The sequence below is a fragment of the Amborella trichopoda genome, chromosome 3 (genome assembly GCF_054954075.1).
Source record: "Amborella trichopoda isolate Santa Cruz 75 chromosome 3, AtrichopodaSantaCruz75HAP2 v2.0, whole genome shotgun sequence".
Classification (NCBI taxonomy): Eukaryota; Viridiplantae; Streptophyta; class Magnoliopsida; order Amborellales; family Amborellaceae; genus Amborella; species Amborella trichopoda.
In genome coordinates, this window is record NC_142338.1 from 16,377,459 (window position 1) to 16,402,285 (window position 24,827).

A 24,827-nucleotide genomic window follows, 5' to 3' on the forward strand; every position below is an offset into this window, starting at 1 on the left:
GTGTATATAGTGAGACCATATATTTTTTATAAAAGGAGGTCACAATTTGAAATTGGATAGTTAAAAATGTGTTATTGTCTGGGCACAAAGTCAAAAATAAAAATTTTTAAATGTTGTGAGGCACTTTCATCCATTGAATTTCATATTCAATGGCTAAAAATAATTATGACATCCTTATACTAAAAATAAGTGGTCTCGTAGTATACAATCCCGACATGACGAACATGGCATACTCCTACTCGAGAGGACACTTATATTACCAATTCTTTTGAACTATGCTTCTAAATGAGCATATAGTAGGGCTGGATGTTGACTGGGTAGACCAGCCCCACTGGTAGGCCTGGCACTAAAAAAGGCGTATGCCACAAAATGTGGCATAAGGGATGCGCTGAGCTTGGGACAAGGCCGGCCTGATTCCGCCAGACCCAACACTTTTTTCCTTCTCTTTTTTTTTTTTTTTCTTTTCCTTTTTATTGTATTTGGCCCAGTTGGCCTAGCCCTAATAGGTCCAAGGTCTCTTCGACCTGCTCCGTGGCAAGACCGGCCTAGGCTTGACCTTTTCCAGCTCTAAGCATGTTGTAGACTTACTCCTCCAGTGAAAGAGCCACTAAAGAGGATTGTTTGCATATTAAATTTGGGATCCAAAATTACCTTACGATTATTTTCAAATTCTTCAACAGCCTCCCAAAATTAGATATTCCCTATTCATTCTTGGGACTAAATTTTTTTAGGCACATAAAGAGGGCATTTTGAAAATTGAGGCTACTCACTAGGTTGAAGAGCTTCATCATCATCCAAGTTTTATCTCAATTATTATGACATTATATTTTTAAAATTTAGAATTCTAAAATAATCTTAGGTGCTACGTGACAGAGCCAAATGGCAATATGCTCCCACAGGAGCACAAAATCTTTTGTCCAGCTCTATTTACAAAAGCGGTAATTTTTAAAGAAAAGTTTATATAGAGCTGAAGCTCTAAACAATTAAATTTGAGCTTACATCAAAAATTTCACTAGAAGAGGTTGTTTTTTGATGCCCAAATATCTTCAAATCGTTTAGCTCGACATCGATATATATGGACATGAGAAAAAAATGGATTTCAAGTTTTGCAAATAGTGTATTTTGTAACATATTTTTGGACCATCAATTTTCAAGATTTTTCAAATTTTCATAAATCTGTCGATCTATAGTATTTTCGAAGCTTTAAACTTTATCAATAAATATGAAAAATATTTTAAGACTATAAAAAATATTTCCAATACTAAAACCACATGTCTAGACACTATTTGAAGGTAGGCTCTAATTTGATTGTTTAGAGCCTAGGCTCTATACAAACTGCCCTCATTTCTAGATGAACTTCATTTTTTTGGGTAGATGACCTCTGCAAGAACATGGTGTTTCATTAATAAGTAGTTAAGGTGATGAGGGAGTAACCACATATCGGCTCTGCATAGTGTATGTATGGTACACCATGGGGCCATCACCATTACTTTTTACTGACAAACGATCGATATGAACCTTGTTCTGAAGACATTTTAGAAATGACACCCAACATTATAAGTGCCCCTAAATTGATATATGAGCGCTTTTATTGTGCTGCATTGGGAACAGAGTTTACTTCTAGTCCATCCTTCGGTCAAAAGACCTGCTTAGGAGGATTTTTTTCAATATGAAATTTTGGGAACTACTTAAGCATTATTAGATGATTATTGTCCAAAAAAAAAATTGAAATTTGAATTTTCTAACACTCAAATCTTGCCATCTAAAAATTGGATGGTCATCATTCCATCTCAGACATTATCTTTTCAAATGTATAGGGTAGAATCATGAAATTTTTTATTGAGGTTAATCAAGTGTTGTCAAATTCGCTTTACTTCAGCCGAAGAAGCCAAAGCATTTGGACTTTAGGCCTTGACCGAAGCGAACCTAAGTCTAGTGCATTTGTTTTAGGGAGATTCGGTATGCTACAAGCCGCTTCGGTTAGATTTGGGTATGCTTCGCGCCGATTCAGCCAAAGCTTCAACCTACGCAAAGAAATATAAAAGCAATTTGTTTATTTATTTTTGGCAATTTTATCATTATTTTTATATACAAAAATCTAATTTATTTATATTAAATTAAAAAAAAAATGTCTGAAGTCTTCTCCCAAATAAAAGAAGCACCGAATTGCTTCATTTTCTCACCAAATTAAAGAAGACTTTGAACCGAATCTAACAATATTGGGTTAATTTATAGGTTCAAGAGCGTAAATCTGCAAAATTTAGGTTATTAAAATTAATTCTAAATGATGTTTTACCCGAAAGAGTAATGCCCAGTCTACTCCCTGTTGAGAGAATCTCTTTTGCCTTGATTTGGTAGCTATGAGTAAAAGGACCTGGTTTTTAAGATGAAGGCTTTACTCTTTTGGGACCGCATATGTAGTAGTCATGCGGTCCAGCCCGTATGAAACAATTTTCCTTAGTAAAATAATGGATGCTAAAATGGGTCCCTAATATCTGCTTACTCCTAAGCTCGTTGCTAACCCTCTGTAATTGCATTTTGTCTTTCATTTATTATTTTCTCTTTCTAACGGGGCAGAATTCTGATAATACTGACAGTTTTGTACCGTTTAAATGCCTGTACAAGCTATTTAATTTCATTTTTATAATATTTCTTTATTATTTATGGATTTTTCTGGTTGAGAATGGGTTTCATATTCAATACCCATGTTACTCCTCCTGTCCTCGCACTCAGTCTCTCATGTGCTCTCTCTCTCTCATCATCATCAAAAAACACCACATCTCACCTGCCCCCAATCCTTCTCTCTCCTCCATTTAATCCATGGTGCAAAGCCCCAATCAGTGTAGATGAAGAGAACAAAGGGCCTAAAGCTACTGTAATTCGGTCTTGTTAGCTCACTAAAAGCCCTGAGCTCAAGCTCTGAGAAATGGGTTTGAAGTGGGGTTCATGGGTTTGCAGTATTTGGGTTTTCTCAGCACTGTGTTTCAAGGTCTGCACAGGAGATTCAGGAGCTTTGTCTGTTGTTTTCAAGAGGAGACCTCTAAGTGCAACAAGAGAGAGAAAGGCTGAGTTCTGGTTTGAGGTTTTGAATGGGAGGAATGGAAGCTCTTGTGGCAATTGCAGTGTACAATGCAAGGTCAGTGTGGCTTCTAAAATCATGTAACATGTGTCGGTTTTTTTCTTTTCTGTGAGTGAGAAAATGTGGTTAATACCTTCTTTCTGGTAATGGGTTTGCTTTAGAAACTGGTTTCTTTTTCTTTCTTTGCTAATGAATTTTTTTTTTTTTTTTTATAATTTTATTTTCTTGCAGTGCTTGTATGGTCCTTTCTTAGTACAACTATAAATAGATAAACCATGTTTTTAATTTTTAAAGTTTAAAACTCTGAATCTTTTTGGTATTAGCGTTTATGAGAGAACACCACATGTTTTTGCTTGCCTGTTTAGGAAACAAGACTGCTGTATCCAAACAATAAGAATTTGTCTGATTTTCTTTTCATTTTTTGAGGAAATTTCATACAGTATATTTCCATGATGCTAGAAATGCTATTCCTTTTTTAAACATTATTTTCCGGGAAGGAAAAAGGGAAAATAGGAAATTGAGTAATGATATTGCATTTTTTTTATAGTTCATCTCTATGCTATAATTTTATTTCAACCACTGATCAAAATTTCTGTAATCCTCAAGCCAACCATTTATTTTTTACTAATTGTGTATCTGTGTAATTGTTTTGATTAAGTTTATAGAGTGCAAAGCTGTATTTTTATTGATTTTCTTGCTAGTTTTAGTCTCATATTTTCTTTTGTTCTTCTTGTTTTCTTCAATCGACTGTGGTTGGTCTAGATTATATTAATTAATATAAAATTTTGGTCCGTTTTTTTTTTTCTAGCGAATTTAGCTAAATTTTCTCTGATGTTTTGGTTTGCTGTACCACAATTATTTTAAATAAATTTTCCTATCTTGAAGATATCTTTCCCAATTTCGTTTTGCTAAGTTATTTGGCCCATAATGTAGCTTGCCAAACTTTTCTCTCTTTATAGGCTTATCTTTCCAATTATTCACCATACTTAGGTTGATATTTATTATTCGTATTTTCTTTTTTGGTTTATTCATTCCTATAGTCCATACCATCCACCAATGAAATAAAATGTGAATGGGCTTGAGTGGTTAGCAGATGACCACCAGCAGCACAGCACTATCTCAAGTTCGATTCCTACTAAAAAAAAAAGGTAAAAATAATTTTAGACAATTCTAAAAATGGATTCTATTCACCGACCATGAGCAAAGATCAAAACCTCGTCCAATCGGTTGAACCGCTGGGTAGATTGGTTTTTAAAAGGACTAGCCCCTTACTAGATTGAGCTCCAATCCGGTCTTGTTAATTTTGAAGCTTATTCATAAGCTAAAAACAACGAACTCCATTAATGTTAAGGAAAAAGTTTATATAGAGCTGAGGCTCTAAACAATCAAATTAGAGCCCACCTCAAAAATTTCACTACAAGAGGTTATTTTGATGCCAAAATATCCTCAAATTTATCATCTCAACATCAAGATGTGTGGACATGTGAAAAAAATGGATTTCAAATTTTGGAAATACTACATCTTGTAATGCGTTTTCTTACTGTCAACTTTTCAAGATTTTTATAGATATACGCGATCTACATTAGTTTTGAAGCGATAAATTTTATAATTAAATATAAAAATATATTTTAAGGCTGTCACAAAGATTTCTACTATTGAAATCACATTTCTCCGTGCTATTTGAAAGTGCGTTTTACTTTTTATTGTTTAGAGCCTCAGTTCTATACAAACCGCACCCTTTTGTTAAACGTTCGACTTTGATAACTGACGGTTGAGATGAATACTTCTTCAGCCAAGATAATGCTTAACATCTCATATGTACAATTGCTGTACGAACACGCTATATTAGTTTTTAACTTTTTATATTCATCCTAAAACAATTCTTAGGAATCATAAGTATTGCCAAGAGAAAAAAGAATACATCATTTGCATCAATAAGTTTTTTTTTTTCTCTAGACATTGCTTCATGTTTAGCATGTATTTTCTTCTCTCTTCGAATGACCCGTAATTACGGGTGGCAATGGACTGGGTTTAAGGTTCAGACGAAAAAATTAGGGCTTGAGCTACAAAAATATAAAGGGCTAGGCCAAGACCGGCACGTTCGAGCCCATATTTTTTCATCTTTTTTGTATTGTTTTCTCTTAATTTTATCCAACACCGGACGGACTAGGGCTGGCAGTCAAGAGAATAGGGCCAGGCTAAGACCCGCCCAGGCCCCGACCCCTTGCAAACCCTAAATGTGATTTATGATTAACTACAACATAAGGCACGCCAGTGTCATTTCCCAAGTGAATGTTTGTCATTAATTCTTCTAGTACATCCATCGAAGGTTTAAAAACATGAATCAGTGACTCAAATTGCCCATCGAGATAATCTTTCTCGGTCAAGATCGGCCGATCAGAGGTCCAGATTGGCGATTTGGAAAGTGAACCAGCCAATAAAAAATTAAAAAATTTTAGAATAGTTAAAAAATTCAAAAATCAAAGTGGGATTGTTCTTTGAAAGAACCAGTATCAGAAAACCGGTTGGAACCTATTGGTTTCAAACGAGAACCAGTCAGCTCTCGACGTATTAGCGGAATCAAACCGGTCCTCTGGTTCTCAATCTAAACGGGCCGGTTCCGATCCGATTCAATTAGTCCTTTTTTTAAACGTTGCGTCTATAAAAAAAGGCAAGGACGGTGGAATGTGGATGTAATGGTGCACCATGAATCACACAGGTGTAAGATTTACTTCACCACAAGGATATGTAATTCTCAGGAGTCATTTTGGGTACGTGAAAGTTTGCTGCCCCTAACTTAATTTGCCTAGCGTTCAAAGCGTTCTCACAAAGTTCGGCCGAATTTGATCCGGATTGGTAGTAGTATCTCACACAAGGTTTTCATTCCCATTCCCACCACTACACCACCTCACTGATACTTTCTGAAAATTAACTCCTAATCTACAGGAGCAAACTGTACATTTACTACATCGGGAGAGAAGTGCCTAGGCGCATTTTTGTTTTTAAAATTGGTTCCCTCTAGTGGGACTGTAAATGCACTTAATTCTCTCCGATGGTGTAAAATTTGGGATCCATGTAAGAATCATCATATAATTGCTTTAAAAAAGCGATTAGAATTTAAAATTTTCAGCACTAAGGTCTCACACACAAACTATTGGAAGGTCTCTCTACTTTTTTTTTTCTTTTCAAATAAGTGATAGTTGAAATTTTCTGTTTTGTTTACCTATTAGATAGAGGTTAATTCAGGCCTAAAAGTACCGGATTGACTTCTAGGGTTTTAATAGTGGGAACAACAACAGTATGATCCTGTGGAAGCATAAGGAAAATTAATTTTGGATCTGTATCAGTGGAGCTACTCGGGCGGAGCCGAGTACCCGAGTACAACTCGGATATATTAAACAAAATAAAAAAATTGCAAATATGTTAATTTGTAGGATTGATCTATAAAAACTATATATGCACTTTAGATGTGTTTTACATCGACCTATGAGTTTTTATTGTCAAATGCAATACTTTTGTTAAAAAAAAATTTAATTTTTTTTTAAAATACCCTCAATTGTAAATCAATTTTTTAAAAAGAGATTTTATATGATGAGACTGTTTATCTTTGATACAAGAATGTCACAAGTGTTAATAGCTATTACACGTCAAATTGAATAGCTTGGGTGTGGCACAAAGTTTGAGATTTATTTTTATTTTTTTTGAAGTTGAGTTTAGTTAATGACACACTCACAACCACCATATTTAAAAACCTATGGACAAGAGTAATTATTACCTCTTTGTATACTCTTCCTTTTTAAAATCTATATTTTTATTTTTTTTTGGGTTACTTAGATTCATTGTTTAGTTTTAAGTTTTGTTTGACTTTTAATGTTTTTATTTGTAGTATTTTTAATTTTTAGTTATTTGGGGCCTTTTGGCCATGTGCATTACTCGACCAAACTATTAGGGACCGGACTGAGTTCAAGTCCCAAGACTAGTAGAAATGTAGTTTGTATAAAGATATAACCTTATTTCTACCTTATTTGTAGAAGGAAAATTGTTTCATGTGGGCTGGACTGCATTTTTATGGTCTAGAAAGTGTAAAGCATCTTTTTGAAGATGGATGCAAGTAAATGTTCCATATAAAAACAATGGAAACTAACGATCTAAATGTTTTCTCACTAGAATTATTATTTTTAAAATTTAAAATTTATTTATTTATTATAATTATGATCTTCATATTAGAGATTACATGTTCTTAAAAATTAAATCTTAAAATCTACCTCAAAAATAAATTTATTAAGAGACCCGCATTTCTACATATGCGGACTTGGCCGCATAGAAACCAAGTTCTTTATAAAAATAAGTAATTTATTCATCTAAACTTTTTCCCAATATAGAATTGGGATTTTGAGTTCCCATTCAATAAGGTGATATAGTATCTTTTCATGTTTTGGGATCGTTGAAATACGTCTCCATCAGGTTTTAGCATAGTAGGGCTGAGAATGGATCGGATTGGGTCTCCATTCACTAGGATCTAGATTCGGATCTGAAAGGTATACATGGAATTTAGATTTAGATCTAGACCTAGACCGGATCAGATATTTGGATCTAAAAAGTATATATAGGATCCGCATCAGGCCCAAAAAAATTATATGATACATAAAAAGACGCAGTTAGCATGCGGCCAAGCCCCCACATGTAGAAAGGTGGGCTTGGCAATAAATATTTCTTTTTAATATAATTTCTAATTGTTAGAGAATATATAATCTTTAACATGTATATCGCCCCCACATGTAGAAAGGTGGGCTTGGTAATAAATATTTATTTTTAATATAATTTCTAATCGTTAGAGAATATATAATCTTTAACATGGAGATTATGAATATGAATAAATAAATAAATTTAAAAAATTAAAAATAATAATTATATTAAAAAAAAATTTGAACCATTAATTACCATTATTAATTACAATTGGTTTTAGATGGACCATCTTTATCCTTCTGGATAGCATACTGTACAAATAAAGTACAACCCGCATGAAACAATTGAAAGAGAGAGGAGAGAGAGAGAATTGTACAATATTGCAGAGTTTGAGGAAACCATACTTGCAGTTGGCAGTGTTGATGTCTTATGTTTCAAATGAAATGCTAACCATCCAAAATATTGGATGGTTGATAAAGCTGCATCCCTAGCTATTCAAATAAAATGCAACCGTATATAAACTTTTCCCTTCATAAAATAGAGATGCTACTTTCTCATTCAGTTTTTTTCCTCTAATTTTCTTTTCCGCCAAATTTCACATTGGAAACTTAAAATTTGAAAAATTGGCGTGTATTGGTTTGTGGAGTACGGCCGCAACAAGGCCTACTCTCCCACTCTCTCTCCCTTTTCTTGACTGGGCATTTTATGTTGCTTGTTTAATCAGCTTGATGAGGGTAATTACAGCGTTTGCGATTCATGGAGAGCTTCCTACGAAGGTTTGGTTGATGGAGATCACAGCTTTGAGGTCTGCATCAATGGAGCCTCCTGCACGACCTTTAATTGGACTGTTGGTGAACACTCTCTCTCTTCCCCCCTCCCTCTCTAAGATTCCAGAGTTTAAGTTTGATTAAGGAGTTTATTTTGATGCAGATACCATTCCTCCTACTGCATCTGTTACGGGGGAGATGGCATTTACGAGCGGTTCACATGTTAGAGTCCAAATTGCTTTCAGCGAGGCGTGCTCTAGCCATGGAGGTTTTAAGTGCTCGTCCCCCAATTCTTGTAATGTGAGTAAGTACCCCTGATTTATCTATTTGTTTTATTTAACCCCGTTCCGTTGTTCATGTGTTGTTACTCTTCTTTCAATATTGACAATCTTTACGAAATTGGCTGAACGATTATCCCATTTTTGCAAAATGATTGTTGTGTCTCTGCTTCTAAACATCTAATCTTCCATTCATCACAAGCAACAAGCTTGTCACGAATGGTCTGTTACCGAGTGTATATCCTCTGTTGGCTTTCATCCGTAAAAGTTTAAGCAGGGCTGCCTCCTATAATAAGAGAGTGATAAGTTGATGATACTTGAGAGAGAGAGAGCTTCTTCGAGACAGTGGTGTTGTGAGGGAGGAGGTGTTCTATACACTGCAGTGTTCAATGACTCGACCTACGGCGGAGGCGAGTCCCGACTTCCCCTTGTTAACTTTTCTTGTCACAAATTTTATTATAAAATCAGCAGTATATAATTTTGAAAACTATTTTCATGATTTTGTTGTTGGTTTTTATGATGATTTGGGAATTTTTCTAGTTACATGCTCCAACTTTTTTTTTCCTTTTTTGATTTTTCTAAATATTTCAAGGTATAAATCAATTTTTTCAATAATCCATCATTTATACTTTTTTCATCTTTTATGGAATTTTTCATCATTTATACATTTTCCATCAATTATTCTTAACATATTTTTTAGCATATTTTGAGGCTTGTACAGTACTCAACGGGGTTACTCAGCTCAAGTGAGGGCTGAGTCCGATCTCCAAACAGAGTTTCAAAACATTGATACAGTGTGATGTGAGGGAGGTGACAGTTTGCTGTTAAGAATTTCTTAAGGAGCATTGAATTTCCCAGCAATTCTACCCGTGTTAGGTTTTTGTAACCAAGACGTTAATTGATGGTCAAGAAAACATCCTTTTCAGGGTTGTCCCTTTGGTAGCATTCCTTTTGCTACTTCACACAACCCTTTTGTGCTTAACCAAATGTTGTTTATAAGAAAAAGGGGGACAAAGTTAAATAGCATCAGCCAGCTAGGTTGGTGAATTATGAAGTGTCAGATACAAAGATGCAGGAATATAGACACATACTAGTAAATTATAGAAAATGAATCCCTGCTAATAAAAGCATAATGCAATTTGTATCATTGACGAGTGAAATGCTATTTGTATCACATATATCATGGTAAAGATAGGTGAGAGAAGTTTCACGATCTACTTACTGAGATCTCTGGACCCAACATGGATGGTATGAAATCCTTCAACCCACATTGTGGTGATTCAACATTTGTATGTGTCAAAACTCTATGCTAAGCGTAAAAATGCATCTGTAGGGGATGTTGTTTACATTCTAATTGATGTAGATTTTTTTTAATCTTAGTAAAATAAAAAAAAATATAGCTCGATGTTGAGAACTGTACCTAGTCTGTCATAGTAACATTCGCACGACAAAACGACTGAAAAAAATATACATAAGAAAAAAGAAACTCAGGTACAACTGAGTTTGTCAATTATCAAAGTCAGCAACTTGCCTTGGGTGAATTGACTTGGCAAGTTCTGGAAAATGAGTTTTTACTCGCATTTACATATTATATGCATCTGTTAGTGTATTGGTGTAGTTGGTTGCTTTTTATTTTATTTTATTGTTAAATAGAACTACTTTCTTAAATGATGACCGTTGATGATCCGTTAAAGATAAAAGAAATCCCATGCATTACTGAGTTTATACTAAGACCAGTATAGTAAACCAGATATTTTATATGTTTTCACCAAATGGAGAAAAATTTCAAAACATGCAAATTGATGTCATATGATTGGTGATCAAAGTCCTTGCTATCTATCTACAGATAAGATTATAGGCTTGGGTGGCATACACACTGTTATGGACGTCAGCATTGTATATGGTAGTCCTAAAGGTGGTTTCGATTATCCCAAAAAAATTATTATTTGGATAAAGACATTGAAAGATTCGGGATAATTGGTTGCAATCCCTTTGAAATTTTTGTAAATTATTATGAATGATTCCTCTTGGACATGATTCATAAGGCTGAAAATTAGATTTATTGACATGAAAAATATTTTTATGCTAGCATTGAACGTAGAGAAATGGATTCCTTATGCCCAAGACCACCTTTGTTTTGTAGTGGGACTTAGGATTGCAAATAAACCTTGACTTGAATCATTAGAAGTCCCTCAAAGAATATTGAGGTATATTGTGGAAAATTCAAATCAAGTGCATTTGGTATAATTGATTTGATATTGCAAGTTTTTCACCAGGGCAAATCTGTTGCCTAGATTTGGATGGTAGAACATCCATCTTGTATTTCTGTTTGGAAATGGATTGGTGTTCCAGTCAAGCAAATTACAAAAATCTTCCCCCCTTCGATATTATCATGGAGGTGGAATACTTTGCATGTTCAAATGCCCCATAAGAAGCAGATGTATGCTTACTTGACTAAGTAGATCAGTTAGGCATGATGGACGCCACGAAATGGCCTGTGGCCTTAGTATGTAATAAGTAACTACTCATTGCAATCATCAGAGTATCCAAGGTTTCAAAGTGCAATCAAACTGCAGAGATGGTATCACTTTTTTCATAAGACTAACAATTTACATCTACATTTATATATAACAATATGGGCTAAGAAGGGTGAGGACCTTGAGCTTGCCCTTAACCCATCCCAAGCCCCGTGTAAAGGAGGTGGGTTGTGTTAGGTAGACAAACAATGTAAAACTTTGCCAAAACTTTCCATAAATCTTGAATCTACCGGTCTAGGATTCGTGTTGCCGACCCCAAATAGTTGGGAAGAGGCTCTGATGATGATGATGATGAATTGATGATTTCTATATAAGAATATAGTAGGGATTGGGCATTTGACCAATATAAATGGCTTAGAGCAATGGGTAAACTGAACTTATTGATGTGGTTTCACACATTTTCCACCCGTATGATACTAGTGTCTTTTTTCCCAAATAACATGCAAATGAATTTGATAACGGGATCAAGTGGAATTTGAGGAAGTAACTCTCCATCAAGTTTATAATTTATCACCATATTACCTGATACCATGAGTCCTTTACAAAGTATTTTTTGGTTATTGTTAACATTGTATTGATGGAAGAGAGGGATAAAAAAGGGGCAACCGGACCAAAGAGACAAAAAGTCACCAAGAGAGGTGACCAAATGCAAGAAAACGACAAAAAAAGAAGAAAAAGCGGCCTAGCGCAATAGGGGCCAAAACAAAACTCAACCCAAGATGAAGCCATCTAGCACAGTAGGGGCCTAACAAAACCGAACCCAACCCAAGATCAAGACCAACGTGAACCATGAATTTTTCCATTTAGCTCGAGATTAGACCGGACGCTGCTAGATCATTGGCGACCTGGTTGGTTTCCCTTCAAGAATGCATCCAAGAGACCTGCATAGCCCTGCAAATATCATATATCTCGTCAAATATATGCCAAATTCTTCATGGGGGTTGTGCTGCGCCCAAAGCCCAAATAATGACATTCTGGGAATCCCCTTCAATGGAGAGGGGTTGTCCTCAGGAAGTGTCATAGCATTTTGGACCTTCGAGTAGGGCACTTGCTTCTGCCTCTGTGGAGTCGGCTCTTCCGATATATTGGGAAAAGGATAAGTGGGTGATACCATCAGAGTTTTTGAAGATTCATCTGATCCCTGCCGGGCCGGGGTTGCCCAGGGATGAGCCATTGAAGTTGAGTTTAATACTGCCTCTCTCGGGTGGTTGCCAATGACAAGTGGGGCAATCTTGTCGGCCTGTAATTGAGGATGTGACCCCAATGGGAGTAAAAGGCAGAAGCAGGGATAACTTGGAAAAGGTGATGATTGGTAGCCCAGAAGGTGATAGAGTCCTTGATGATGTCGATGATTTTGTGGAGCGGTGCCCTCTCACCCTAGAAGATTCTGTTGTTGCGTTCCTTCCAAATGGTGGCACCTATAGTGGGTTTCCAGAGGCAGGCATCCACGCATGGCCAGGGGAGAAAAGCTGATAGAGAGACAAGGTGGCACTTTGAGGAGTGACCCAAGTCTAGTTGAAGAGAGATAGGTTGTGGCTCCAAATAAAAGTTTCACAAGCGGACAGTGTAGGAAGAGGTGATCATTGGTTTCCTCATCCTCAAGGCACATAATGCAGCGATTGGGGATTTGGATATCCCTCGCTTGGATCTGGTCAATCATGAGGACCCTTCCCCATAGAGCAAGCTAGGAAAAGAACTGGAGGGGGAATGAGTATTCTAGGCTCTAGGGATAGAAGGATGACAAAACAAACTCCCCTGTGAAGCCCTAGAGAGAGAGCGGAAGAGGGAGTCAGCTGAGAAGGTACCACATGTGGAAGCAGACCAAAGAGATGGTCTTCCCCACTTGAGAGGTTGGGGTAAGAGGTGATAAGAAAAGTGAGCTCTTGAAAAGCAGGGATCTCAGAGTCATGGAGAGGACGTCAAAAACCAGGGTTCCAATTCCTTGTAGCATTTTCAGAGGGAAAAAGGAGCTGGATGGAGGCTGAAGGGTACTGGCTAGATGGAAGAGAGAGGGAAACAAAGCTGAAAGAGGTGAGGGGGTAACCCACGGATCGAGCCAGAAGTGGACTAAGGATAATCATATTTAGATTGATATGGGAGGCCTTAGTTTGAAATGTTTATGTGCAGATGAATGAGTAATATGAGTCAAGGATACGGTCTCAACTTCCCATGATACAATAAGTTCTATAAATATGGTGATGGAAATACATATTCATAAACATGCATGAAGAACAAGTGAAAATCGACAAGTATTGCTCCTTAGGATCCACATTCTCTTGGATGGTGGGACAGTGTCATCACTTGCCCGCTTGTTTATCCATAAGTACTGAAATTATCTTGATTTGAAATTCCTTTGGATATTGGAGACTATTAACTATGAGATGACTATTTATAATTTGATATTTTTTTCATTCAAATGAATTTAATTAAATGATGGATAAATTGAAACTATATCATTTGTATTCTTATTCCTTATAGTACCACAATACTAAGAATTAATTCAAGTTCATAGAAGTTTTATAACAGGTCTATGTATTTAAGTAAAACGTCTATGGGCTTCCATCCCTAGTGCTCAACTTTACTTGATTGTTTAATCCATTAAAAACCATCAATCATCCTCTAAGATACCCAAATGGCCTCCTATATGTTTACCTTAAAGTTATCCAAAAAGAGCCCCTTTTCTTAAGAAAACATACAATTAGACCTCCTCTTGTAAAAGTACAAATTATATTATGAAACCAGCTATTGTCCCCATATATGTACTTCCTAATCTTTTCAAAAACACAATGCATACACAAGTGGTTGCTATTTCTGATACAAATGTAAATTTTGGTGGCAGGTGCTTGTTTATGGTGCAGGCCATGTAATTCCATCCTCTTTAACAGTCCTCGAGCCAAACCTTAAATATAGTCTCATTGTAGAACTATCATCTGATGTTGATTATGGAAGAATAATACTGGTGATGGACAAGGATTTCTGCACAGACCTTGCTGGAAACACATTCACCCGTGCTGCAAATTCAAGCTTTTTCGTTCATTTTGGTATGTCTGCCCTGGTACTTCTGCTATTTCTTGTCTTTTTGAACGTGGGTATTTGAATTATTTTACTGCTGGTAGAGTAATGCATCATGTTTGCATTACTTTTCTTTGTTTGTGTTTATGTTCCTTGCAGGTTTCTCATTGTTGGTGAAGTACTGCATCATGTTTGCAATCCACTGCTTTCATTATTTGATACCCCTCTATTGTTTTTCATTTTCATTCTTTTGGAATAACAGATAGGAGGCCAGTGACTGTAAACTTGACAACCCATATACCTGAGAAGTTCTTGGAACTTGAGAATGAGACAAGGAGAGTTGATGCCACAAATGACAACAAAGATTTGAGAATTTATTTGGATTTTTCGGAACCCATTTTAAATTCTTCTTCGGAAATATTGAGTGTTCTTCACACTAGTAATGGTTTCCTTATACCTACTCGCCGAAGGAGCCTTGGAAACCGTCGCTTTGGCTATCTGGTGAGCTCTCTTCAAAATATTGCAAATTTTATTAATTCATATTTAACAGTGGAAATCATGATTTGTTGCTTTCAAGAATTTGTGAGTTTAAATTCTCAGAGTGACCAATCCTAGCCCAATGTTTATTTATGGGTTAAGTCATTTTAGTTTTTTAACTCTTACTGGTAGTTTTAATATTAAATAAAGAAGTCATCCCATGTTTTCCTTTCATGGTTAAGAGTGTGACGATTAAATCTTGCATATATCTTTCAAGAATTTGAAACTCAATTTCATGATGAACACTTCCATGCGTCCAATTTAAAATAGCATGCCATCTTCCTTCCTTTTTCTTCTTTTTCCTTTATTTCTCGAGAAAAGGGAGTCCATATCTCTCAATTAATTTTACTTTTAGTCATGTTATGTCTAATGTATGTAAAATTTCTCTTCAGGTGCAAAACATTTCAACTATTGCAGTGGTGACAATAAATCTAGAGTCAAGCTCTATAATTAGTAGACAGGGGACTCCTGTTTCTCCAATTGATCCTATCATCTTCTTATACGGTACTTATTTTATGGCAATTTACATAAATATCCCAATAATTTTGAAGTGTTTATAATGTTCTCAAGTATCCTATATGATTATAGTGGCTATTTGATCCCCAATGAAATACTTTAAGGGTATTCTCCTTGAATGCAGTCTGGAAGTTGGCTTTGCAGGAAGTATTCTTTCCTCTAGAAATTTTTATCAAATGACTAAATTCCCCTTTGGAATTTGGAACAAATTTAATTGAAATATTTTCATAGTAATTATCGAAGACTTTCTCTTAAATTTTACACCTGTGTATTCAAGTTATAATTTTCTATATTGATTTTCTTATGGTCCAAATTGAGTGAGTTTTATAAAATGAACTCAAATAACCTGGTTTTATCTTTCTCAAACAGATTCTCAAAGGCCTTCAGTAAGGCTTAGTACAACATCAAACATAAGAACTCGAGAGCAAAGCATGCCAGTAGTTATTAAATTCATGAAGCCAGTGTTTGATTTCAACTCCTCTTCCATATCCATAACAGGGGGCCACTTGCAAAGGCAAGCTGCGCTCCCTTCCTCCCTCCCTCTCTCTCTCTCTCTCTCTCTCTCTCTCTCTCTCTCTCTCTCTCTCTCTCTCTCCCCTCCCCCCTGCGTGAATATATAAATTACTTGACACAGTTTTAGTTGTGTTTTACTAATCAAAACTGCAATTTTTTGTTTTTTCCTCTCTTCTTTCCATGCAGTTTTGATGAAGTGAGCAGGAATTTGTACACTGCATATGTAAAAATTGATTCCAGTGCAGTAACAATTGAAATTCCTGAAAATATAACAGGTGATGTAGCGGGAAATAGAAATACTGCATCGAACCTTCTACAAGTGAGCCATTGTAAGCATGATTATGATCTATTTGTTCTTTGGTTTACAATAAGACAACTATTAGATGTCATGATAAAAAATGTGGTCCCCATCACAAGCATACTTCATATATATATAAAGCAACATTCTGCCCAAGGTTTATATTTAGAGCTCCATGTACATGCCACTAGAGTAAATACATGTACAGAAACATGCACACACAGTTGTTGAGATCAAGAGCTGAACCGGGAGTGGAATCAGATCAGGAGCTAGGGATGGTGAAAAACTAGAAGTTCCCTATGATTGGGAGTGTCGTTTGGACAATGCATATGTTGGGGATCGAGAACCCCAAATTTTAGGGATTATGATCACAACCTTTTGGAGATCTTGATCTGCACCTTTTGGGTACTCAGTCTCAACCTTTTGGGGATCTTGCTCCCAATCTTAAAGAGTGTACATGGTCTTGGACTAATCTATATATACTTTTTAAAGGATCTCTTATTTGTAGCCAACAAGCAATGCAATTATATTAAAAGTATGGTTGCGTTACTAGCTGACTATAAATAAAGAAAATCGTCAATTTGGTCATTATCTTGATCTTTAAGGTGGGGATTTGGATAACTTAAAAAACCCCTTCCAGAGCACCTAATCGAGATTCTGGAGTAAGATCGCCACTTAGGTTGGGAGATCTTAGCAACGATGTGCACATACTTAAATGCATACGCACATTACACATTACACATTACATATATATAGGAACCTGAAGAATAACATTTTCTGCAAAAATCCATGGAGCTGGTCTACAAGCAAAATATAATAAATGCATGCTAATACGGTGAAGCTCCAAAGTACGATGATGAAGAAAATAAAAGAAAGTTTGTTTGACAGTTTTTGGACTGCATTTTCTCTTTAGTTTTTGCAGGGGTATTTTGGGTATTTTTTTCTGTAATGGATATTTCTGGGGCTCCATTTAACTTTTGAGCATGGAAAAATTAGGAGGGAAAAAGCTAGAATTTGAATTTGAATTTTGCTTGGGAAGAGGTATTGTGCATGGGATAGTGTCCATTAATATTCCTAGAAACTTCAAGCATGGCTTGGAAAAGGTGTTTTGCATGACTTGGGAAGGGGTAGAGTCCATAAAAAATGTTCTTAGGAAAGTTAAGAGGGAGCTTTGACTTAGAAGCAAAGCCAAGTCTATTAAAAGTGGGAGACTTTACCCTACTAGAATCAATGTTTTTCCTGTAAAATATGAGAAATCAGGAACTCAGTTCTTATTTTGGGGTGTCTTTGGACCCTCTTACAAGCCATTGAAGTTAGGATTTGTTACCTTCAGCCCATTGTCTTTGTATCACAGTTGAAATCCATTAATTTCTAACTGGTAATGGGCTTTCTCTCTCTTCCTCTCTGCTCTACATCATGGAGCTATTGGTCCTTGTGACTTGTATGAAAAATGATTGTTAGAGTGCATGAAGATATTATGATATAGATTGGGGATAAGCTCCACTGGCTTGAATATGTAGTTGTGGGTCATAAACATTACAAGTCAATTACACTATTATACTGATTTCTTTCGAGCCAGAAATAATAATTGTTTTATGCATTTCCACCTGTGATATGTATATATGTATAGTATTGAAGATTGGAGCCCCTGGCAGCTGGCTTGATAAATTGAAAGCTTGTGCTTGAATCCATAACAACTTCCTTATCTAAGATAAATAGTCTCATCACCTCTAAATTTGGCATGAAATACTAATGCAGATTCGGTACCAATGGTCTCGATCGTGGCATATACCATTACAACTGCTATATTTGGTGTGACGTCTTTTGCAGCTGGATTGCTTACAATTTCTACTGCAAGCCTACAGGCTTCAGGGGTTCTCCAAAGGCCCTCATCTTCCTATTTGACTTCTGATCCCTCTCGAAATCTAATAGTATGGTTTCATATCTTCATTTTTCTTTGGCAATATTGTAGACATTTTCAAATACATTTCTTGTACTCGATATATCTGATCAATGATTTTAGGGAGATCTTATTCTCCGCTTAAGATTCTCACTTTGTTTTTTGAACATAGAAGTACGTATGTGCACACCTCCAATCATGAGATTGTATAAGAAATTGGAATAATATCCTTTATTTCATGAATAATATGTTAGGTATTTCCAGATTTCATTAGCCTTATCCCAATAGAAAATGGACACCAGGCACACATATTCAGCTCATTATAGTAATTGATATAAGAACCAACTTTTTATCCTGAAATCATGTACTTTTTGTTATGTTTCAGAGAATGGCTTTCCACATTCAAGTTTTTGCACTGTCAAGATGGCTGGCTTCTGCCATGCCTGTTGAATTCTACGAATTTTCAAGGGGTCTACAATGGAGCATTCCTTACATTAGGGTCCCATGGGAAAGTCACAATGTTCATTTCATCATGCTAGCTTCTAAGTTTCGTTCAAATAATGTGGGATCCCACATCCTGAACTATGGGAAAATGAAAAAAATCCTGACGGACTCATTGGGTTTTGGGCGACCGCTTACTGCTATGGAGTACAACATATTCTTTGAGGTAAGAACATCTCAAAAATAACAATGATGATTGATGGTGATGATGATAGCAACAAATACAACATGTGTTATTATTATTTCTACTATCATGATCATTATGATTAACATTACCCCAAAAACAAAATGGGAGGTATTAAGTGTGCCCATGGCTTTATTAAGTTGCACCTCAAAACTCTCCTCAAAACACAGGTTCGGCACCATAAAACCTGCAAATTGATCATCTCCACATTGACAGTCATGGAAGTCAAAAAGAAAATGGACGTCAAGCCCTAAAAGTGGTCCATCTTGCGGCACATTTTCTGGACTATTCATGTCCATTCTTTACAGATACAAGAAATTTCATGCTTCAGAACTGGAGCTTGAAATTCCCTAATCAGGGCAGAAATAGATTTGCAGGCCATCACAAGGGCTCTTGGCCCCAAATCTGTGTTTGCCAGTAGGGTTCGAGGTGCGGCTTCGCCAAATTTTGTAAAGCCATGACACTCCAAAACTACACTCATAAAAATTCATTATGGTTAACAGTATGATTTGTGTTATTCATGTTGTTATTGCTATAATTACTTCTGAACAATGGTTGTGATGAAAGGAGTGCTCATATTGTTTACATGATTTAACTTTAATTGTTTTTTTTTTTTGTCATTTGAAAGAGTTCATTTGATGTATTATTGATCAACATTAGGGTTTCAAGTTAAGGCTGATCTAAATATTCAATTTACAGAGTATGAATATGAAACCTGAAGCGGAGTTAGAATTAAATCCGAAGAGCCCTGATGGGTAAGTTTGTTTATTTGACAGAAATGTATGAAATGTCGGCTTACATGTGGATATTAAAATCTATGAGACTACTGAGATCTTGTGTTTATTATATTTATATCAAAATTACTAAATTACTTTAATGTACACTGCCATCATGTAATATCTTTCCTGTGATTTGTTTTTTAATATGATTTCCTTTGAAATATTTCATTGGTGGAAGGAAGCACACATAGAATCGACTTACCATTGATCTCCTTACAGATCATTAGGTACTAATAGGTAGTCAATACTTCTCTAGAATCAAATGTGAAGTACTCCTTAGGATGATGGGACAAATGTGAAAGATCCTATATTCTATCAAAGGTTAGTTGGCAGATTAGTATATATGTGACCATCATATATTCTGAACCACACAGAGTTCAGAATGGTGATCAGTTTGTCTCTGTCCTCGTCATCTGCAATTAGTTATTTGTTATGTATGAGAGAGTGAGGGATATTGGATGCTGCGCTTCTTTCCTTTTCTTGCCATGATGTTGCCGTTACATCTTTTTCCATGTTTGAATTTGATTTGTTTATATTACGAGCTCTTTCTAATATCCAAAGACGGACATAATTGTAAATATTACGTACCTAAGGGCATTGTGGTCATTGGATTTATATATTATGTTTTATATATGCCTCTATGAGAGGGCCCTTGAGATGGATATGAACATATTTCCACCACAAGAGTATTGCATTTTGTTGCATCTCCTTGCACTTTCCTTTCTCCTATCTCATTTGGTTCATTCATATCTTCTGACATTTTTAACTTTAAACCATGCATGATGCTTTTAATTCTTTCACACAAAATACTGAATCCCGAACTAGATTTTCTCAACTGTAGTAATTTATTCTCTTTTGCCATCTTCCAATTCATTAATATCCTTAGCATTATCTTGTGAAATAAATTCTAACTACTCAACAATATTGGACAATTGACAGTGAATTCCAGTGAAGTTAGATCAACCATAGGAGCCTTACCTCTACAGGTGCTGTACACCATGTAGACTTCCTCAACTTGGAAGTGGCCATGTTGGCCTTACCTTCAAGAATTGTTTTCCCCTCCTCTCCAATTGTCAACTTCTTATCTTTTGAGCTTCACTTTGAACTTCAAGAGTGTACACAAGTCCTTGGAGGACCTTCTTCCTTCTTAAAACAACTAGGATATGAAGATGGAGGTAATAGTGGGGATGCAAATCAGATGAAGTAGGGGATAGCTACCCAATCACTCACTAGTGTTCTTTATGAATGGATTGCTTCTAGCTTATAATCAAGATTAATATATGAATCAAGGAAAAGCATTGTCTCAGTTGAGGCCCACTGTGACAGCTCTTGTCAAATGTAAAATGCACCTGTATGAAGCAAACCTACTTGCAATCACAGAAATGTGCAACAAGTGTTCAGTTTCCATGTAACCTCTCAATTGGGAATCATCATGTATTAACCTGGAAGGTGTAATATTAATGATGCAAGATCCTATGTGTGCGTGTGTGTGCGTACTCATAGGGGTCCTTTTTTGTACTTAGTTACCATTTTCCTGTCTTTAAGAATAGAATTTTTTTCCTTCATATGTCGTGCTTGAAATTTTAAGATATGATCAGATTTATTGTATATGCACTATTTGAATTTGATATGGTGATGGCAGTTTTTGATGGTTTTGAATTTAGACAAAACAAATTACAATGAACATTTGACACCGAGTTATAGATTCAAACGATGCTTGCAGATATTAGAGCTCAAGGCACCATAGCCCACAATTAAGCTCTAGCGACCTTCAATCCAGTTCAAAATATGTTATACAAACCTTGCTTCATAGGATATTCAGTGCCCTTGAATCATCACTATCGTCATAATCCGAGTATTATCCCAACTATTTGGAGTCGGCTACATGAATCTTGTTTCGCCATTCTGCTTTATCAAGGGATTTTAATGCAAAAGATATAAACAATTGCCACTTATCTAATCCAGTTGGAAACCTCTTGAAATCCGAATCAGGGAGGGATTTTAAACTAATGATGGTTCAAGTCAATAAGGAATCTTGAATGAGACCATCAATGGAACCATCACACAAACTTTTGGCCGTAATAACTTAACATTCTAATTGTCATTTAAATTCTTGGCCAAAACTTACCAAAATTTGGACCAAAGTTATACTGGGTTTAACATTTCATTTTACTTTTTCTTTTGGTGTCTTTTCTTTAGGTTGAGATTCCATGGACATCCGGCCTTTTATGAAATAAAGACATATTCCGAAAAGATTAACTTTTCATTGAAATATCAAGAAACAAAACTTCAATGATGGCTCCAGCAAGAACCTCAGCAAAAGTTGAAAATTTTCTTGGTTTTGTTTGATTTATTTTTGTTTCCTTTTGTTAATTTTATGTCAAATTGAAAATACTCACATTGACTTGTTATTTCTATGCTTCGATTTATTATTGCCACAACTTGCAGTTGGAAGGAGTTTGGTTGGAACATGTTTTGGTTAGCCATAATTGGGGTTGGTTTGATGCTGCTTCATTTTTTACTCCTTTTGCTCCTTAAATGGAAAGGAAATTCCATGGTGGGAAAGCAAAAGGACTATGGAGCAGTTGTATTGTGGAGATTTGAAATTTTCTTGATTATGCTCGCATTACCATGTATGTGTCAAGCAGCAGCAGCACTAATGAAAGGTAAGTATTCTATCTCTCTCTCTCTCTCTCTCTCTCTCTCAAAAGCTAAATCTTCATAATTGTTGTTATTTTGCTTTACGAAACTGATTTAGATTGTGGTGCAGGAGGATCAACGGCAGGAGTCACAGTAGGAATCCTAGTACTTGGAATCCCAGCCTTCTTCCTCCTCTCTCTACTCATTTTTCTTTCACTGGGAATCACATTGGGTAAGCTTCTCCAGTACAAAGAAATACATCAAGAAGATCAAGACCTCCATTGTTACCATGACCTTATAAGAGTCTCTCTGGGCCCAGGCAAGAGAGGCCAATGGACATGGAAGAACAATCCAAACTCAACCCACCTCACAACCCTTGGCCCTCTCTTTGAAGACCTGAGGGGCCCACCAAAGTACATGCTCTCCCAATTTTCTGGGGAAACTTCCAGCAAAAGACATGGCCAAATTATCCCTTCCGATGATGAAACAGAAGATGCAGAGGCAACTGCCATTCAGAAACTCTTCGGTATTCTTCGTATATATTACACGCTCCTTGAATGCATTAAGAGAGCGGCACTTGGTTTGGCTGCTGGTGCTATTTCTGGCAAACTTCCGGTAAGAATTCCAGCCATTGCAGTGTTCTCAATTGCTGGATTCCAACTTGTCTTTCTCACTATAAAGAAGCCATTCATTAGAAAGAGAATGCAACTTGTTGAGATTGTATCAGTTGCCAGTGAGGCCATTATATTGGGTGCATGCATGACTGTGATTGTAAAGGCATACAAAGTCCAAGACCAAAAAGCAGTTGGTATATTCTTCATTTCTCTCGCTATGATTGCATTTCTTACACAAGTTATGAATGAGTGGTGGGCCCTGATTATGCAAATTCGTCGGTTAAGCCCCGATGAGAAGTCCTTTGGACGTGGACTGAAGATGGGTTTTGTAGGGTTGGTGAGTTTTGTAGTTCCTTTTGAGGTTTTGCAGAGTTGGTTTGGAGAAATAAAGTTGGATTATAGAGAGGGGGAGAGAGGAGTGAGTGAGAGTGGAGAGAGAGTGAGTGGGGTGAGGTCATCAAGGGGGTCAGGAGAGAAGCCATGGATGAGGCAACTGAGAGATTTGGCAAAGGCAAGCTTTGGCCATGGACGTGATGAGGCTGGCCCCTCAAACCCAAGGTGGTTTAGGAGCAGCAATAAGAGTAGGAGCAGTTCAGGGAGCAATAATCCTTTCTCCATGGATCAGAGGAGGTCTAGAGGACTATACAAAGATTTTGAGAGCCTTTTCTTCACAAGATAATAAGGTGAGAACTCTCTAGAGAGCTAAAGAGTTATTTAAGAGCACTTTGTCAGATAAATTATTAGATGAGGGCACTCGTGTCCTTTTGGAAATGTTGGAGCATCCTAATAATCCTTTCATAAAACAGTGATTTACGAGCATTTTGTCAGATAAATTATTAGGTGTGGACACATATGTCTTTATGGCAGAGTTCATGGGAAATAGATACTTTCCCATGGATGAGGAGTCATGTCTAGAGGGACTCTGCACTGCTTGCTGTATACAAGGAGTATCAGAGCATTTTCTCTGAAGATTAATTAGGTGAGGACCTGTGTCTCTCTGGATATTAAGGCCATTATCTATGATTTGGGTCATGGGTAGCCAACACATGTCAATTTAGGAGAGTTTGACATTGTCTATTTATTGTGTATATTGTTGGTATTATTTCGCCCCTGAATTTGAGATCTGATGGGCATTGGTTCATTTTTGTAATTGTAGTATTGTTATCAATACTCAAAAGGGCTGGAGTTTGGTGGTAACTCCCCCATTAACTGCTTAATATGATAGATATACATTCACTACCAAGAAAATTTGTGGCTTGTCCTCCTGTGGTAGAAAGATTTATACAATTCGTACCGATGCATGAGTCCAATGGCATTGTCTTTACAGAATTCGTGTTGGATATTTGAATTATGTTGACCTGCTTGTTCTCTATCTTATCTCTTGATTCTTAATGATTCGTTTCTTGTAGTGTCTTGACCTTTCAATGCACCATTGTTGCCTGGATTCATTATGTTTACTTGTTTTTTTTATTGTGGTTTCTCAGATACATATCGACGCTTTTAGATGCTTGCATGTATATGACACAGGTATTTGTTAGATGCAACGCATCTTTCATGACATTGATCAGTAACGAGTGTTATGACGATATTGATCTATATCGTCATTACTCCAACAAACCTGTTATTTGGCAGGTATTGAGCATTGACAATCGTTGATTCATGCGAACACCTTGACAAAAGTGCAACAGTTTGTTTGGTCCTGTTAGAGGGTCAAGGCTATGTTAAGGCGTGTCGACCCTCGATATCAAAGCAGAATCTCTAATAATCTGAAGTGATTTACCTCGTGTATAATGTTATTAAAAAATAATAATTGTTAACCTACAAACGATTCTGGAGAGGCTGAACATTTTACCACCATACATCATGTGACAATGTCTACATGTTGGAAATAAATACTTAGATATGTTTAAATAATTATCGCTTTGAAAAATAAAAGAACAAAAATAAATAAGCAACATGATCACTATCATGTCATTGTTTTACTCT

General features: G+C 36.3%; 1 protein-coding gene across 8 annotated transcripts; it reads left to right on the top strand.

Moving 5' to 3' along the window:
* Window positions 1-2,731: 2,731 nt before the first annotated feature.
* Window positions 2,732-24,089, top strand: LOC18430488 (uncharacterized). Of its 8 annotated transcripts, none has more exons than XR_016050810.1 (13): window positions 2,732-3,136; window positions 8,490-8,616; window positions 8,696-8,832; window positions 14,187-14,388; window positions 14,622-14,860; window positions 15,289-15,400; window positions 15,782-15,926; window positions 16,112-16,254; window positions 17,982-18,154; window positions 18,509-18,790; window positions 19,508-19,563; window positions 21,787-22,253; window positions 22,358-24,089. XR_016050810.1 is itself a non-coding variant. In XM_020665073.2 (13 exons), the coding sequence occupies exons 4-13, from the start codon at window positions 14,310-14,312 to the stop codon at window positions 23,518-23,520; spliced, it is 2,610 nt and encodes an 869-aa protein (XP_020520732.1). In that variant the 5' UTR covers window positions 2,732-3,136; window positions 8,490-8,616; window positions 8,696-8,836; window positions 14,187-14,309; the 3' UTR covers window positions 23,521-24,089. The 8 variants fall into 8 exon arrangements, 6 of the variants coding, with proteins under 6 accessions (XP_020520732.1, XP_011621995.1, XP_088716359.1 ...); XM_020665073.2 differs by having other exon boundaries at window positions 8,696-8,836; window positions 22,036-22,253; XM_011623693.3 differs by having other exon boundaries at window positions 22,036-22,253.
* Window positions 24,090-24,827: the final 738 nt, after the last annotated feature.

Coding starts and splice junctions, on each gene's coding strand:
- LOC18430488 (XM_011623693.3), top strand. CDS start 2,927: ATGGGTTTGAAGTGGGGTTCATGGGTTTGCAGTATTTGGGTTTTCTCA. Junction 8,617..8,695: donor GACCTTTAATTGGACTGTTG/GTGAACACTCTC, acceptor ATTTTGATGCAG/ATACCATTCCTCCTACTGCA. Junction 16,255..17,981: donor CCTTCTACAAGTGAGCCATT/GTAAGCATGATT, acceptor ATACTAATGCAG/ATTCGGTACCAATGGTCTCG.